Below are 15,637 nucleotides of genomic sequence, written 5' to 3' on the forward strand. Positions count from 1 at the left end.
CAATGCTAGCATAGAAATTCCTGATTATTATAAGCTAGTGTTTGAAAAGTTAAAAATTAACTCCATGAATTTTGCTTCCGTGTTCTTTTTTAAAATCACTGCCATGTTTGGTAAAATATCTTCTGAATCGTTAAAGTAGTCCCATGAATTCTGCTCCAATTATTATTTTGCAATTACTGATATGATTCCTTAAATAAAAATTCTGACCCTTAAAGGCATGTACATAACTCCTAGTCATCTGTGCCACAAGTTTGTTAACTAGGTAACACAGAAAAGACAATCAACAAGAAGATCCCCAGCACATAGACAAATAAACAAAAGTAAAACCATGTGGGATTCTGCAAGGGACAAAGAACAACAGCAGCATTACAATCCAGTAAGCAGAGAGTGATAAGCTTATCAAATAAATTCCATTTTCAAATTTCTAATGATGACTTATATTGTGGTTTAACCCCATCCAGTAACTAAGCACCATGCAGCCACTCCCCCCTCCCCCTTTCCCAGTGGGATGGGGAGGAGGATCGGGGGAAAAAAAGTAAAACTTGTGGGTTGAGATAAGAACAGTTTAATAACTAAAGTAAAATAAAATATAATACTAACTAGTAATAATAATATTATAATAATAATTGTAATGAAAAGGAATATAACCAAAAAAGGAAATAACACCCAAGAAAAGGCAAGGGATGCACAATGCGATTGCTCACCAGCCGCTGACCGATGCCCCAGCAGCAATCCGCGCCTTCCGGCCAACTCCCCCCCATTTATATACAGAGCATGACATTCTATGGTATGGAATATCCCTTTGGCCAGTTCGGGTCAGCTGCCCTGGCTATGCTCCCTCCCAGCTTTTGCACACCTGCTTGCTGGCAAAGCATGGGAAACTGAAAAGGCCTTGGCTTAAGATAAGCGCTACTTAGCAACAACTAAAACATCAGTGTGTTATCAACCTTATTCTCACCCTAAATCCAAAACACAGCACTGTACCAGCTACTAGGAAGAAAATTAACTCTATCCCAGCCAAAACCAGGACAACTTAATAATGAGAAACTTGGAAACATTAGGTAGCAGAGTCTTTCTACTTTCATTTTTCATGGCTCGGGAAGAGACAAGAAAACTTCAAGTGCAAATGTCTAATTACAGGAGAAATAACTCCCATCTTAATTAAACACAAGTCAAGGTAAAGCATAAATACATTATGGCAGTCTTCCAGATCTAAAGATAGACAGACGCAGGAAAAAGCTAAAGAAATCAAAGATACATTCAGGGATGAGAATGACTTCAAGGCTCTTACACCTTTAGGAAAGTTTGACTTAAGTGCTGGAGAAGTTGAAGATTCAGGATAAACTAATGTTTCAGAGGACTGCTTTACTCTTTCAGAACACGTAGAAAATTCTGGCATAGCTAGAAGATGAAAGTCAACCAGCTCAGATGATCAGAGAGTCACAAAATCAAGATGAGTTTGCTGAAAATTCATCACAGAGAATGATGACCAAGTCTGAAACTAGAAGTAAAGCATTTGAAAGTAGAAAACTGATGTCATATATCCAGCTGTTTAGTCTGTTGAAGATTCATAGAGAAACAGAACTTCTGTTTAGCAATCTTCAGACAAAAAAGGTCCATAAAATCAAAGAACAGAAGTGCTTTATAATTTCCCAAGAGTATCTCAACTCCAAAAGTCCCCCTGCTTGTAGTTCAAATAGGGAGGATTCTGCTGAGCACCTAAAAAATTCAAGTCTCTGACTTCGGGAACTAAAATTTTTAGTATGATCAATGCCTGCCATTAATTTCATACTTAGTGAGAGTATTTCAACTCCTCCATGATAGTAAATGAAATAAAGTGAAAAATCTAAATATAAGCTTGTCCTGGTTTCAGCTAGGACAGAGTTAATTTTCTTCCTAGTAGCTGGTATAGTGCTGTGTTTTGGATTTAGTAGGAAAAGACTGTTGATAACACACTGATGTTTTTAGTTGTTGCTAAGTAGTGTTTATACTAAGTCAAGGATTTTTCAGCTTCTCATGTCCAGCCAGCAAGAAGGCTGGAGGGGGCACAAGAAGCTGGGAGGGGACACCGCCAGGACAGCTGACCCAAACTGGCCAAAGAGCTATTCCATACCATATGACATCATGCCCAGTATATAAACTGGGGGAGCTGGCTGGGAGGGGTGGATCGCGGCTCGGGAAGTAACTGGGCATCGGTCAATGAGTGGTGAGCAATTGCATTGTGCACCACTTGCTTTGTATAGTTTAATTCTTTTAGTATTACTATTGTCATATTATTATTATCATTAGCATTGTTTTTCATTCCTTTCTGTCCTATTAAACTGTCTTTATCTCAACTCACGAGGTTTTTTTTCCTGATTCTCTCCCCCATCCCAGGGGTGGGGGGGAGTGAGCGAGCGGCTGCGTGGTGCTTAGCTGCCGGCTGGGGTTAAACCACGACAAAGCTATAAAGCCAAATGTTTACTCTTTTTTCAATGAAGACACTTTAATGAAGTTTGACAAATTTGCAACATAACAACAAGACTAAAAAAAAAGGTCAGCAAAAGGTTTCAATTCATAAGCAAAATAAAATTGTCTCCTAAATTAAAATAAAATTAAGAAGCTTTGCTTCTGAGGAAGAGTCAAAGAAATATTCAAGATCTGTTTGTATTAAAATGAAATTCTTCACTTTATTTGATCAAGCTCCCAAAAAAGTAACCAAATATAAAGTAAAGATTACACGAAATCATTTAATACAACTTAATATATTAACTAAAGTACAGGAAATTAAAGTTAAGCTGCCCACTGTTTTATTTTGCACTCCATTGCACAATTCCAACTGTGATTATGCAGTACAGCTTCTGCTGGTATTTAATCTCTTCTTGTTTTGTTTTGTTTTTTACCTTCAGTAGTTTCTGCCTCTGCTATCGTAGATCACTTGACTCTTATTTCCCATGTGTGAAGTATACTGAAAACATACATTAAAAAGGAGCAATAACACAGATACTGTGTATACTTCAAATTCTTTCTTGCAAATGTCTGAACTGTCAGCATTTTCCCCCTTTCTTTACCTTATAATTTATGGTCAACAAACACCTCTGGTTTGATTATGTAGAACTGAGGCAGAGAAATGATTCCTCAAAAGCACAAAGTAAAGCCAGCGTTCTTCTCCAGATCTGCTCTCCAGAGCTGTTCTCATTGTAGCAATTACCAAAGAGAAGATACTCCCTTTCCAATATAATGAAGCGTATCTTTGGGATAAATGAGTAATTGATTCTATAAATATAAAAACTCTTTAAAACATTTGTTATCATTTTTAGTAGTACTGAGCATTCACTGTCTTGATTAATCTTATACCAACAGGAACTTAAATTTATATTGCTGTAGCATCAAATGAGATGCTGCATTTAAACTAAGGTGAAAAGATCAGCCTGGTCTGGATATCCACGAACAATTTTCTGTCTTGCCAAGCTGACAAAACAGGTGTCATTTTTTTATTAATGAAGTGCTAAGGAAGCTGTGGAGACAGTGCTCTTGGTCCCTGTCCAGGAGAGAGAGCTCAGCCTGACTCAAGAGGAAGAGTTTCAAAGTGAGGTTTATCAGGCCCATTCTGTTGGAAGAAGACAACTATGAGCTAGACCCCAAGTGTGGGAAGTGAAAAAAATCACACATAAAGCATGAAAAACTAAAGAGCCAGCACTTCTATTCTCCTCAATGATGAGGCATTACCTCACGCTATGAAATCCAAAGTACTGTCAAGACTCTTAACATCCTAAAATGCAGTACTTCAGTTTCATTACATTTTATTACCATTCTGTTTAATATCTCAGAAATAAAATAGAAAATAAAAAATCAAGCAAAACACGATTATGTGAAATAATTCCAAATCTATTCAGACCAGACAAAGGGGCTGTCAGATGCAGTACAAACCCAGAGAAAAGCTGGAGAAGAACGGGTAGATTGTTTTTTGTTTTCCCTTCAGCATCAGCACCATGCTAAACATCTAAGTTCCTGCACTCCACAGAATATGAGAAGGATTTGACTCTAAATGTCTGTACAAAAAAAAAAAAGACCAAACTAAGAAAGAGTACCACTTATCTGTATGGCAACTGTAAATTAGAGTGGCAGAATTTTGTAGGCCCTGTCACTTTCCCCAGTATTTAAATTAAACATACATATACTACCTTATTGCTGTGCAAAAAAGGGAGATGATTTAAGGCAAAATTTGAAGTTTCAAAGTTGCTTCTATTTTATTTTGTTCAAAAAGAGATTATTTTCTGGTTATCTGGTTGATTTTTAAAAAGTAAAATATGAAAAAATATTGTATAAAATTAATTTAGGAAGAACAGGGACTATGCAAAGACTAACCTTACAGATTCTGATTTGAGGACTCAGCTGACTGTGCATAAAAAACCGTAATAGCAATTTACAGGTACACACAGAAAATACTAACATTTACAGATAGATTTTTCCAATGAATCTGCCTACAGATTCAGCTGGGTAACCATAGCAACTAAATGTTTTAGTTTAAACATCTTAAATGCACAGACAACAATTTGAATAATAATGCCATCAGTTAAGGCATTATACTTTTATCAAAGAAATCTGTCAAAAGAAAAATGACAATTAAAATGTTCTTTAAAAATCCATAAAAGCTGCTAGACCATTTCATATGTACTTCACAGTTTAAAAAATGGGTCATGATTACTTATAACTTTACATAACCAAAATACTTTCTGCTAAGCAATTAAAGCATGGTCAATATTTTTGCCCTTTGAAAAAAATTCATTGCCAATGGTAAATTGGCATGTGAGCCAACACTGCTTTGTTTGTTTGCATTTTTTATTTCAAGAAAGGACTATGAGCTGGTGCAGTAACAATAAAGAAATCAAAGCAAATCCACAGAAGATGATTCCTCTGGACACAACAGAAATCTAAAGAATAGTGTGTGTAGGAATGAAACACTGACTTCTGTAACACACGAGATGACTTCACAGCCCATTACTGATCATGTAACTCCTTGTTGCTACTTGACTAGTAATTTAAGCATTGCAGACGAAGATTACCCTTACTAGTATTTCTTTTTATTGAGGTTGTGAGATACAGGAGAAAACATAAAATGATAAATGGGTAAAAGAGAGGAACACAGATGACTAGAAAGATCATCAATATGCAGTATAAATAGGTTGAATAGTTACAACAAAATAATTTGTGGATACTCCAAGTAGAAAATAAATTGTATGCATACATATTCAGCCATTATTGCTAGTTGGCAATTTGCATGAAGAATTAAGGGATAGTAGATTCATTAAATGTATTTTAAATGGAACCCTGTCTATGAAACATGGTTATGAAACAAAGACTTACATTTTCCTCTAAGCCACACAGGAAAGGAGTTACTTACCAGAAATAAAGCTTTTTTTCAACATGCTTTCCCACTATGTCAACTTAAAGAAAACTCAGTGATAACTTCTGGAAGGAATAGGGAACAAATTTGCAGAGAGCCTTGTTGCAGAAAAAGGGCAAGGAAGGTGGAGCTTTCTGACATTTGGTCTTGAATTTCTGTAAACTTTTCAGACGAAATAATAGTCACCATTGAAGGTGCAAGCAAAAGGTGATCAGAATCAAATGGCTTTCCCCATGAGATACTAAAAAAAGATTAAGGCCTCACTGGAGAAAAATGAGTGGGAGAAGTAGAACACACTTAAAAGAATACTAACCCTTTAAGTCTAAAAGTAGCCAAAGCAGGAAAAAAATACAAGCCTTCCCCAAAAAGTGCAAGGATTAAATTACTATCAGGATTAAATTACTATCAGATAATCTCTTAGTGCCTCCCATTTTTTAATTCCAAAATAAAAAGTAGTGAAACTTCAGTGGATAACAGAAATCTAGCCATACAACTCACTGAAAGCCTGATCCACTTAGCTCTCTACCTTTTCTCAAACCTAGTAAGAACATCTTGCACAAGGAAGGAATAAATCTGCTCTGTGCCCATGAACTTGTCCAAGCTGTGAGATACAGGAAACAGAGGGCCAGGTGTGTTCTGATACGAATTCTGGCAGTATGGCCCAAAGACCTAAAAGCTACTCTACACTGACAAAAAACGTAGATCTTTGGATCAGAATGATTTTGACCACGCTAATCTGGCACCATCTTGCCTTAACCTTTTGGACGCCTTCAAAAGAAGCAGAACTGGAAAAAAGATGTTCAATAGGCAGTTGACTCAGAAATGGGGAATAAAGACCTCAGGGCCAGACAAGTTCTGGAAGGGCGAACTTCTACTTCTATTGGTTTTTTAATGCAAAAAAAGTTGATCATGGATTTGAAACCCCAGTCCCATTAAAGATAATCTTTATAATGTCCTCTCAGATTTCCCATTTACTAGAGTCTGGTATATGGAGTATCATAAGTAACCTTCACCATCTAAGCCCAGCTTGGATAAAAATGCTCTCTACTACTGTAGCATCCTGAGCCTTCAGGTGCCTGAAAATAACTGCAGAAAAGGTACTACACATACATTCATGGTGAGCCCCAAACAACTGAAGAAAAAGAGAAGTGAGATCCATAAAGATCCTAACTGTTGTACTTGTTTATCATTAGAAGCACAAATATCTGAAGTCTCTGAATAGCAAAGACTTTCAAGAAAAGGAAGTTGTACTGATAGTGGTTCTGGTCCATGATGTAAGCCAGGAAAATCTCTTTATGGAAATGAGTGTCTTCAAGATCAACAGATGTGAAATAATCCCCCCTGCTGAATGAAGGTATTATCACCACTAATGTTATCATCCTAAAATCATATTAGTGATTAAAGACCTTTAGCTTCTTCAAGTTAAAGAGATGTCTGTATCCTCCACACGTATTAGGACTAGCTCTGTAAAATTTGGACCCTCTGCTCCAAGATTAAAGGCTCTGTGACTGATAAAGGTAAATGAACGTCTCCCTCTCGATAAAGCCCAGTCTCCTGGCAAGGGCTTTTGAAAAGAGGGGGGGAAGAAGGCTTGAGGAATAGGCTAGGAAGAGTGATTGCTGTAACCATGGTGTTCAACACTATGCTATTTAGGATGATACGGATTCAGATCAACTGTCAACAGCTGGAATCCAAAGAAATAGTATACAAAAGAAACAGATTTAGAAGGAAGGACTCATGTCTCTTACCACTCCTTGAAAAGTACTGGGATGACTACTGTAAGGAATGAAGAAATGTGTGCGAAGTTGAGTTTTGAGGATAATTAGTCAAGATATTCAGAAAGAGGAGCCAAAGTTGTAGCATTTAAGATCTGTAATTTGACTTCTGTCAAAATGCTATTGTGAAGCTTCCTGGTTATGTCAGTGTGGGCGCAGAGTCTCTAAGAGACTGAAGTACTTGGCCAGCATTAGCTCAGAGACAGTCTCCTTCCAATGGACAATCTTCAGTTGCGGCTTGCAGTTCATGGGCCATTCAGAGCTGTATGGCCAAAACAGCCTTCTTCAGAAAGGAAGACACAACATGCTATGTTATCTAGCCTCTTGCAACTTGAAAGAAAAAAACATAAGTACCAAAAAAGGGAATTTATTTATCTCAATCTTTGAAAGCATGAAATCCATCTAATATCAGATATTGCACTTAGAATAGCAGAGCCTGGTAATCTGCTATTCTTATTTGAAGGTTTGGGGCGGGGGGGGGGGAAGTAATTTTTTCCCCATCTACAACCAAATGTTTAAAGCCCTTGCCAAAGAAGCAGAGTGAGACTGTTTAAAATGTGCCAGAACCACAGCAACAAAAACGGGAGTCAGTAGAAAGTGAGTAAAAAGGAAAATCCAAACCACCTGCTGATACTTGGTAGCATCTGTCACTGTACAAGAAGTGAGAGCACATGAAGGCAATGCTTGCCAAAGCACTTGAGCTGGGAGCAATATGGCATCATTCATCAATCTGGTTGTATCAGCTAGCATAGACCCTACAGAACATCAATCATGCACAGAACAAAATTTTGGGAAACCTTTACAGAGATCTGTAGAGTACTCAACTGCCCTCTGTAGTGATGCTTAAAGGTTTTGTACAGGTTGATATAAATGTTCATCCCAAATGAAAGTAGAAGCAGCTCTTATTCATGATGCCACTAAGATGTTCAAGAACAAGGGGTTGTTTGCACTTTTGCCCTTCATGTATGTAGGGGATATGGTAGTCTCCTGAGGTGACATCTTTGGGGAGAAGATGAGGGGGTGTTGTGGAGGCACAAGTTCCTTCTTGTCATCAGCTGAGCCTACTTACTGGAGAATGACATGTGGGAGATGCAATCATCCCAAGAGGGATCATCATCCCTCTTGATGTGGGATGTGGGAGATGTGATCATCATCCATCTTGTACCGACATTTCTTAGGTCAGAGACTAAAGACAAAAGATAAACTCTCCTCCCTAGAGAAGGGTGGATATTGAGCAAGAAGTAATAATCCCGTAAGCCAAGGGTGTTTTCAAGGTTACTGAAAAGCTCCTCAGTCTTGTCTTTTGGTCTTTATGAGTAAAAATTTAAGGCTGATTCACACCTCTTAGAGGGAGGTAATTAAACAGTGATTTGGTGCCAGCATGGATACAGCCTAGAAATACCAGTCATTATTTCCTACAACCTTTATAAAGACAATAGACAAAAGATGTATCAGTAAAGGTAGAAACTCCAGTGAGGCTCCAGCCTCAAATTGAGGGAAACAGTGAGCTGGGGCAGACCTGAAATATCACAAAGGTGATCATGAAATCTGGTGACAAAAGCACCAAGAAAAAGCTCAGAACGTTGTGATCATTTTGTGATTGTGCAGACGTGCTCCATTTTTCCTTCAGCTATAGCAAATGTTCCCTCCTTACTGCCAGAACAGGCAGCTCAATCAGAAAACATGCATCTCAAGTGCCCTCTCTGTATATGAGGAATCAAAGCATCAGGCAGGATATCTAAAGTTTTTCTCTTTATTATGAATGGACCTAGAGTGAGACCTGGATTTCTTCTCCCTGAATGATGGTGGAAATTTGGTCTCCTGAATCTAAGGCTCAGGAAAAGGGTCAAAGATGAATTTTTAATATTTTCTTGGGAATAACTTTCTCAATCTGTACTTGAAAAGTCTCAATACACAGAACACTTGGATGGAATAAAAACTTCACCCAGACAAAACAGGAAGTTGATACTTTCATCTCAGAGAGCATAAAACCAAAAATTTTGTTGAAGAATTCCTAGGTGTGGAAGCTATGCTGTCCCATCACAATCAAAATTTGAGCTCAAACAAAAAAGGATATTTAAATAACTTGAAAATATTTTTAAAATTACAGATAATCAAATAGACTAGAGTATAAAGTAAAGTAAAATAGAAAGTCCAGATGAATCTTCAATAAAGAGCAGTTAATCATAAAGAACTATGGTTCAGACACATATGGAAATGAACGCTAGGTGACAGGCTGTACTCCACTGCTTATACCATGCCCACAAGTCCAACAGGTTGACTAGGCGAACAAGTTTCTAGTTCAAAAGATTGCACAGCTGTACACTCAAAACATGCAGAAAAGCACTTGATGGTAAATACTGGATGACAACGTGTGAATGCAGAATTCATTCATCCACCTCTAATTTATGCTTTTTGATTTCTTCAAAACTGAATCCCACACAAATTACTCAGAATTCTTAAAGATGTGAACAACAAGACTTCAGGGATAATAATTTTTATATATACACATACACAGGGATAGATCACGTATATTATTATACAATTATATATTACACAAACATGCATATATAAAAGACGACATTCAGCTAGATGAATATTTCTGGATGAAAAGTTGCCTCTTTTAAGTGCTGCCATAATTTCCAAAAACTGTACTCTCATACCTTTGCATAAGCAGTAGTTTTGATAAACCACTGTTTGAGGTATTTCTGTTCCACTTTTGCTCCTGAACGCCATGAGCAACCATTGTCATCCACCTGTTCATTAGCTAGAACAGTCTGATCCACTGGATCCCAATTAACCAAGGCCTAAAAAAAGTTGCAGGAAGAAAAAATATTTTCAGCAGCTATTTCAAAACCAAAATTTTACTTTTCAGACACCAAAAGAACTATCCAGAAACATTCCATGGGCCCCTGAGTTTTCTACATTTTTGTAACATCCATTTGAATCAGCAACATGGACTTAACTGAAGATGTTTTGAATATTCATCTCAGAACTCAAAAAGCCCAAGAATGCAGTTAACGGCATTTGCCTCGATTAATCATGCTAGCAGGATAGGCTGACACTTGAATATTAAATAGGTTAAGTGTTCCAATTGGCTATACTGCAAACTACATAGTCTGATGCTTAAAAGCTGTCCACCACTAATCCAAAAGTGTTGAGTCAGACTGATGGGGATGAATAACTGAGAATCTCCAACTTGAGAGGACAGAATCACAAAGAAGTATTACAGTCGTCAACTATATTTCAAGTGAAAGAGTTGATATTTTCTGCACATAACTTGTCAACTGTGTGAATTACTTTTGGAATCATCTTTCCTTATTAATACAAATACATTAAAAAAAAATTAAAGTGAAATAAATGTTGGTGTTCAACTGTACAAACTTTCTTTTTTGAGGGCTAACTGAAATACCAGACATAACATACTGGGGAGGGAGCAAAAATCAAACTCACCCCCCGACAGTGTTGAACAATTTAGCTGATCATTTATCATAAAGGATCTAAGACCACAAAAGAATCCTAATGGTCATTCCAGAAGTGGTATTCAATGCTAGACATTAACTTGAAAAAATGAACAGCGGGGTGGGGGGGTGGGGGGGGTGGGGGGATCAAAGCGATAGAGTAATCCATTATACTGAGTGTTATTTAGTATTTGAGCTAAATCAAAGCTAAATCAGCCTGACTGAAAAACAGTAGCTCCAGCTCCATAGCGTTCTAATACATTAAACATTATTTGAAAATTTCAAATGCATTCTTTGGGTATGGGGAGGACTTAGTATCTCAATTTAAAAACTAATCACTGTCCTCATATTACTCTACATTTTATCTATCACTGACAACCTTCTGAAATATCCCAGTTTCCAAACAACTGATACTGCTTAGTTTTAAACATGCTACATATTCTTAGAGATAGTAAATATCACAACCATTTTTGAAATCTTGCAGTGAGGACAGCAGAAAGACAGATGTATGGATCCTCTTCCTTCGGAATACTGTTGCTGGTTTTGTTATCAGTGTGTGGTGTATGTGTATGTGTCTGTGTGCACGCACGAAGTCTGATTACCTACATTGATTTATACCAAATTTGTTATAATGAAACAAATGAAAATCATTCTTTGATAAAAACAAACTCACCTTCAAATGAAGCTTGTGTGAATTCGGTATGTCACTGGAATTTAAACTTTTTACACTTTGCCTACCTTTTATCTGTTACCTACCAATAACACCACACTGGTTTTTATAAAAGGCTTCTGAAAATTCATTGGGAAATTAAAAGCAATCAATATATTCCACTATTACAGATCTATTTTCTAGACTTTCAGAACACACAACTTCTTCAGCAATGATACAACACATTATGAAGTTGGCTCTAAAGTAATGATCTTTTAATTTATAAAGTTCTGAAAAAACCCCCATACCACTACAAAGTTAAAATAACACCTAAAGAGAGATAAATCAGATAATATTAAGAGGTAATAAAATGCCAGTTGCATAAAGCAGTATTAGCATATGCTTTTATTAAACTGGCTATGACTCAAAGTTGAGAAAATACTGTTTTTATTTTGATGATACTGGATCCAATTTAAGATGAAAGAAGGTAACTGAAATGATTTATATAATTATTTAGCATAACATATTCTCATGATTCATAACAGGAAGATTTATCTAAATAAATCATGCAAAACATAAAGCAAATATGCATTTAAGAAATCCATAGCTGAAAGGTCTTGTCTGTGAATTTTTAAAGTTGCATTTTGTCCCTTCCATCTCTCACAGCCTTTTGACTAATATTCAGAACCTGGATATCAAATTAAATCCTTAGTTCCTACTTGTACCTCACTGTCGTGGTTTAACCCCAGTTAGCAACTAAGCACCATGCAGCTGCTTCCCCTTCCCCCCTTCCCAGTGGGGTGAGGAGGAGGAAAGGAAAAAAAGTAAAACTTGTGGGTTGAGATAAGAACAGTTTAATAACTAAAGTAAAATATAATACTAACAATAGTAATAATGAAATATAATAATAATAATAGTAATGAAAAGGAATAAAAGAAAAAAAAAAGGGGGGGGGGAACACGGGGGACCAGTCATGCACAATGCAATTGCTCACCAGCCGCTGACCGATGCCCCAGCAGCAATCCGCACCTCCCAGCCAACTCCCCCCTGTTTATATACTGGGCATGACGTTCCATGGTATGGAATAGCCCTTTGGCCAGTTCGGGTCAGCTGCCCCGGCTAGGCTCCCTCCCAGCTTCTTGCACACCTGCTTGCTGGCAGAGCATGGGAAACTGAAAAATCCTTGGCTTAAGATAAGCGCTACTTAGCAACAACTAAAACATCAGTGTGTTCTCAATATTATTCTCACCCTAAATCCAAAACACAGCACTGTACCAGCTACTAGGAAGACAATTAACTCTATCCCAGCTGAAACCAGGACACTCACACAGGCAACTTCTTGACAATGACAGCTTCTGAAACTATGGCCTCAGAAAGCCGCTAAATGTCATCTACACAAAGAGAGCACAGTGCAAAATGTGTATAGAGCACACCAATTACTTAGATCTCCTCACTATATCAATGTAGACCATATGCTTTTAAGATAGGATTCATCTCATCTGACTTCAGGTATCTATAGCATCAGTATCTATCTCCAGGTTTGGTGCCTGTGGTTCCACTACAGTCTACAGATACCTAATCAAAAATAGAGTCTAGGCAGCTATTCATCTCAACCTCAATGAGACACCCACATCTGGCCAGGCCAATAACCTCTACAGTATATTGACTAGATCAGTATTGCAGGGAGAGAGGATTTTGCTACGGTGAATAAAGATGCCCTCTGTGGATGCTGCAGCACCCAGACATTGTTAATTCTCAATAATTGCAGCTCCCGGACATACTGAGTCTGTGTCTCCCTACCAGGGTAACTTCTGGCCAGACACACATACTCCTGGAACAAAGCGTTAACTAGACTAACGCTCTACATGTATTATTCTTATTGCCACAGTAAGGCTATGAATTACCTCCTTGTACCAAAAATGAAATTATAATACAGGAGACTTCAGGCTGTGCAAAAGGACTGACTAACATATATTGCAGATACACTGACAACATGGGATAAATATATGCTTTAAGTACATATGACTGTTTGAAGAGAGCCAGAGTTATGGGCTATCTCTGCCATCTGTTTCCTGCCAAAAAGCAACTGGTTCATATCTACCAGAAATTACATCCCCTACAGGTTGACAGATGCCGATTTAAGTCCTCAAACTGATCCCTGACTCTCTTAAGAGGGAAGCAGATTCAATCACTGGTACCCAAACACCTCCCAAGATCCCACAGTACTTGGAGCCTGCATGCAAAATCTGTTTTGTATATCATCACTGCTTCTAACGAAGCAGCAAGCCTTGTGCTTTTCAGATTCACCTGGGATCACTCGTCAAGCAAACAAATTTACAGATAAAAATAAGTTTGTTATGGCAAAGCTGGGGGTTTAATTTTTTTTATTACAAACACAAAAAATAATTACAGGGAAAAAAAGTGAAAAAACCCACCCAAATTCAGCATGTTAGGACATATCAAATATTGAATCTTTTTGCTGGTTGTCATTTAAGATTTCTGAATACATCTTGCCTATGAAAATAGAAGTAGCTCAGTAACACCCTGCCATTCCAAATGCTACCTTTCACCATCAACCTCTTTCACTGGGTTCAGAGAATAATTAGAGTACATCCCTAATTATATCCTATGGGTTTTCCTATATATTTCTATAGAATACAAATGAAATGTCAAAGCATATTTAAGAAATCTTAGTTTCCATTTTAAGTTAGAAACATTCACTAAATTGCAGCTTTGTTAAGGTGCAGCCGTTCAGGTATTTTGGAACTGCGTTGCCTTGGCTATACAGAGAGTTCTTTGGAATGCTCATTTAACATCTTTGTTTCACCTCCTGCTTAAGAAGTTAACTGAACACTTCCCTTTTCAGATAGCCTGATATATGTTATTTACAAAATATTATAAGGTCAGTAATTTCTTAATGTACTGCTAACAGATAAACAGCTGTGATAGTCTTATAGCATCTAATATTTCTGTAATATTTTAGAGATCACAAATAGGGTTCAGGAATTGGACGGTTAGGCACATGATCTCCAATTATCCTATTCAATCCTACCAGTTCTGAGATGGCATCACAGTAATGTTATACAGTTAAATAATCTCACTGCTGAAGAGACTCCTAATGATCACATTATCTTATGTTTTTCATGAGAGGGAAGTTAAAATCTAGAAAATTCTATATTAAAGCCGTGAAATAAACTAATAGCAGCTATATTCTGATCATGTCCTTCAATGTAAATCACTGACAATAAACATTTCTGATTTGACTTGCTACAATACCCATTCCTGTTAGTTACATATAAAATTTAGTTACACATAAAATTCAGTTATATATAAAATTCATTCTGTTTTGCAGTGTTTTAAAACTAATAGAGCACAATCCACTTAATGAATGTGAATGGATGATCCAGAAACGTGCCACTGACATGAGTGACTTGAATTAGTGCACCTGCAAAGTATAAAGATCAAAGTTTGTACCTACCTCTTTTTGATACACTACCCCAGCTTCAAAAAGCTTAAGAAAGAGATATTGTGTCCATCTGTAGTACTCTGGTAAGCAAGTGGTTATTTCCTGTAGAAATGAAATAAAATAAAAATTCCTGAAACTATTCTTAGTTTTTTCTTACAGCATTTTAACTTAAACAATTAACTCAGGAGCGTATAATATATGCCACAGAGAAAACATAAATGTTTATTTATGTATTTATGTACAAAAACCATTTGTGTAATGTTTATAATGAGTGATATTCACCTGTACACAAAACCAGAGAACATGGGCTTTGTGTAGGTTTGATGTGCAAAGAAAAGTTTCCCTGTTAATACAGAATATAAGAACCCTGTAAGATCAACGCTGATAGATATAAGAACAGAAGATGAACAGAAATTACCAGAGCTGCCTAACCGGAGAAAAAGCAAAACTAGAAAAAAGTAGAACTCTATCAAAGAAGTCATCTTAGCCAGGTTGCCTTTTCCTCTGTTGCTCAGCAATGAAAAGCAGGAACAGAGCCTGTCGGCTGTTCAGAGGCAGCTGGGAGCCGGCTGCAGAGAAGCAAGCGGACCAGAGGAGCCTACAGCTGAAGCAGTAGATACAGGAGGACAGCAGAACAGCACTGAGGAACTGAGGCTGTTGACAGATGGAGCGTGTGGGGCAAACAGGATGGAATATGGGGTAAGACTGTAAACTTCAAGATGAAAGACTTGCGAAGGATACCTCACAGTCAAAGGTCAAATAAGCGACCATTTAAAAAGGCAAGCCAGCTCAAGTTAGGAGAATGCTCTAGGTTGAAGTATGGAAAAAATGAGAGTCATAAAAGAAGTCACAAATGAGGAGGACTGTTAAAAGGGAAATAAAGACAGATAAAAATAAAAG

At 37.3% G+C, this 15,637-nt stretch overlaps 1 protein-coding gene across 4 annotated transcripts in view; it reads right to left on the reverse strand.

Annotated features, from left to right (window-relative positions):
* The window catches only part of LARS2 (leucyl-tRNA synthetase 2, mitochondrial), a 92,509-nt gene that overhangs the window by 50,964 nt on the left and 25,908 nt on the right, over window positions 1-15,637 (reverse strand). For all 4 annotated transcript variants that reach the window (XM_050892786.1, XM_050892787.1, XM_050892788.1 and 1 more), the window contains 2 exons: window positions 14,750-14,839; window positions 9,825-9,968 (listed from right to left, as the gene is read on the reverse strand). In XM_050892786.1, the coding sequence (XP_050748743.1) occupies window positions 9,825-9,968; window positions 14,750-14,839 (234 nt within the window). The remainder of the gene's footprint in view (window positions 1-9,824; window positions 9,969-14,749; window positions 14,840-15,637) is intronic.

The sequence above is a fragment of the Gymnogyps californianus genome, chromosome 2, assembly GCF_018139145.2.
Source record: "Gymnogyps californianus isolate 813 chromosome 2, ASM1813914v2, whole genome shotgun sequence".
NCBI classification, from domain to species: domain Eukaryota; kingdom Metazoa; phylum Chordata; class Aves; order Accipitriformes; family Cathartidae; genus Gymnogyps; species Gymnogyps californianus.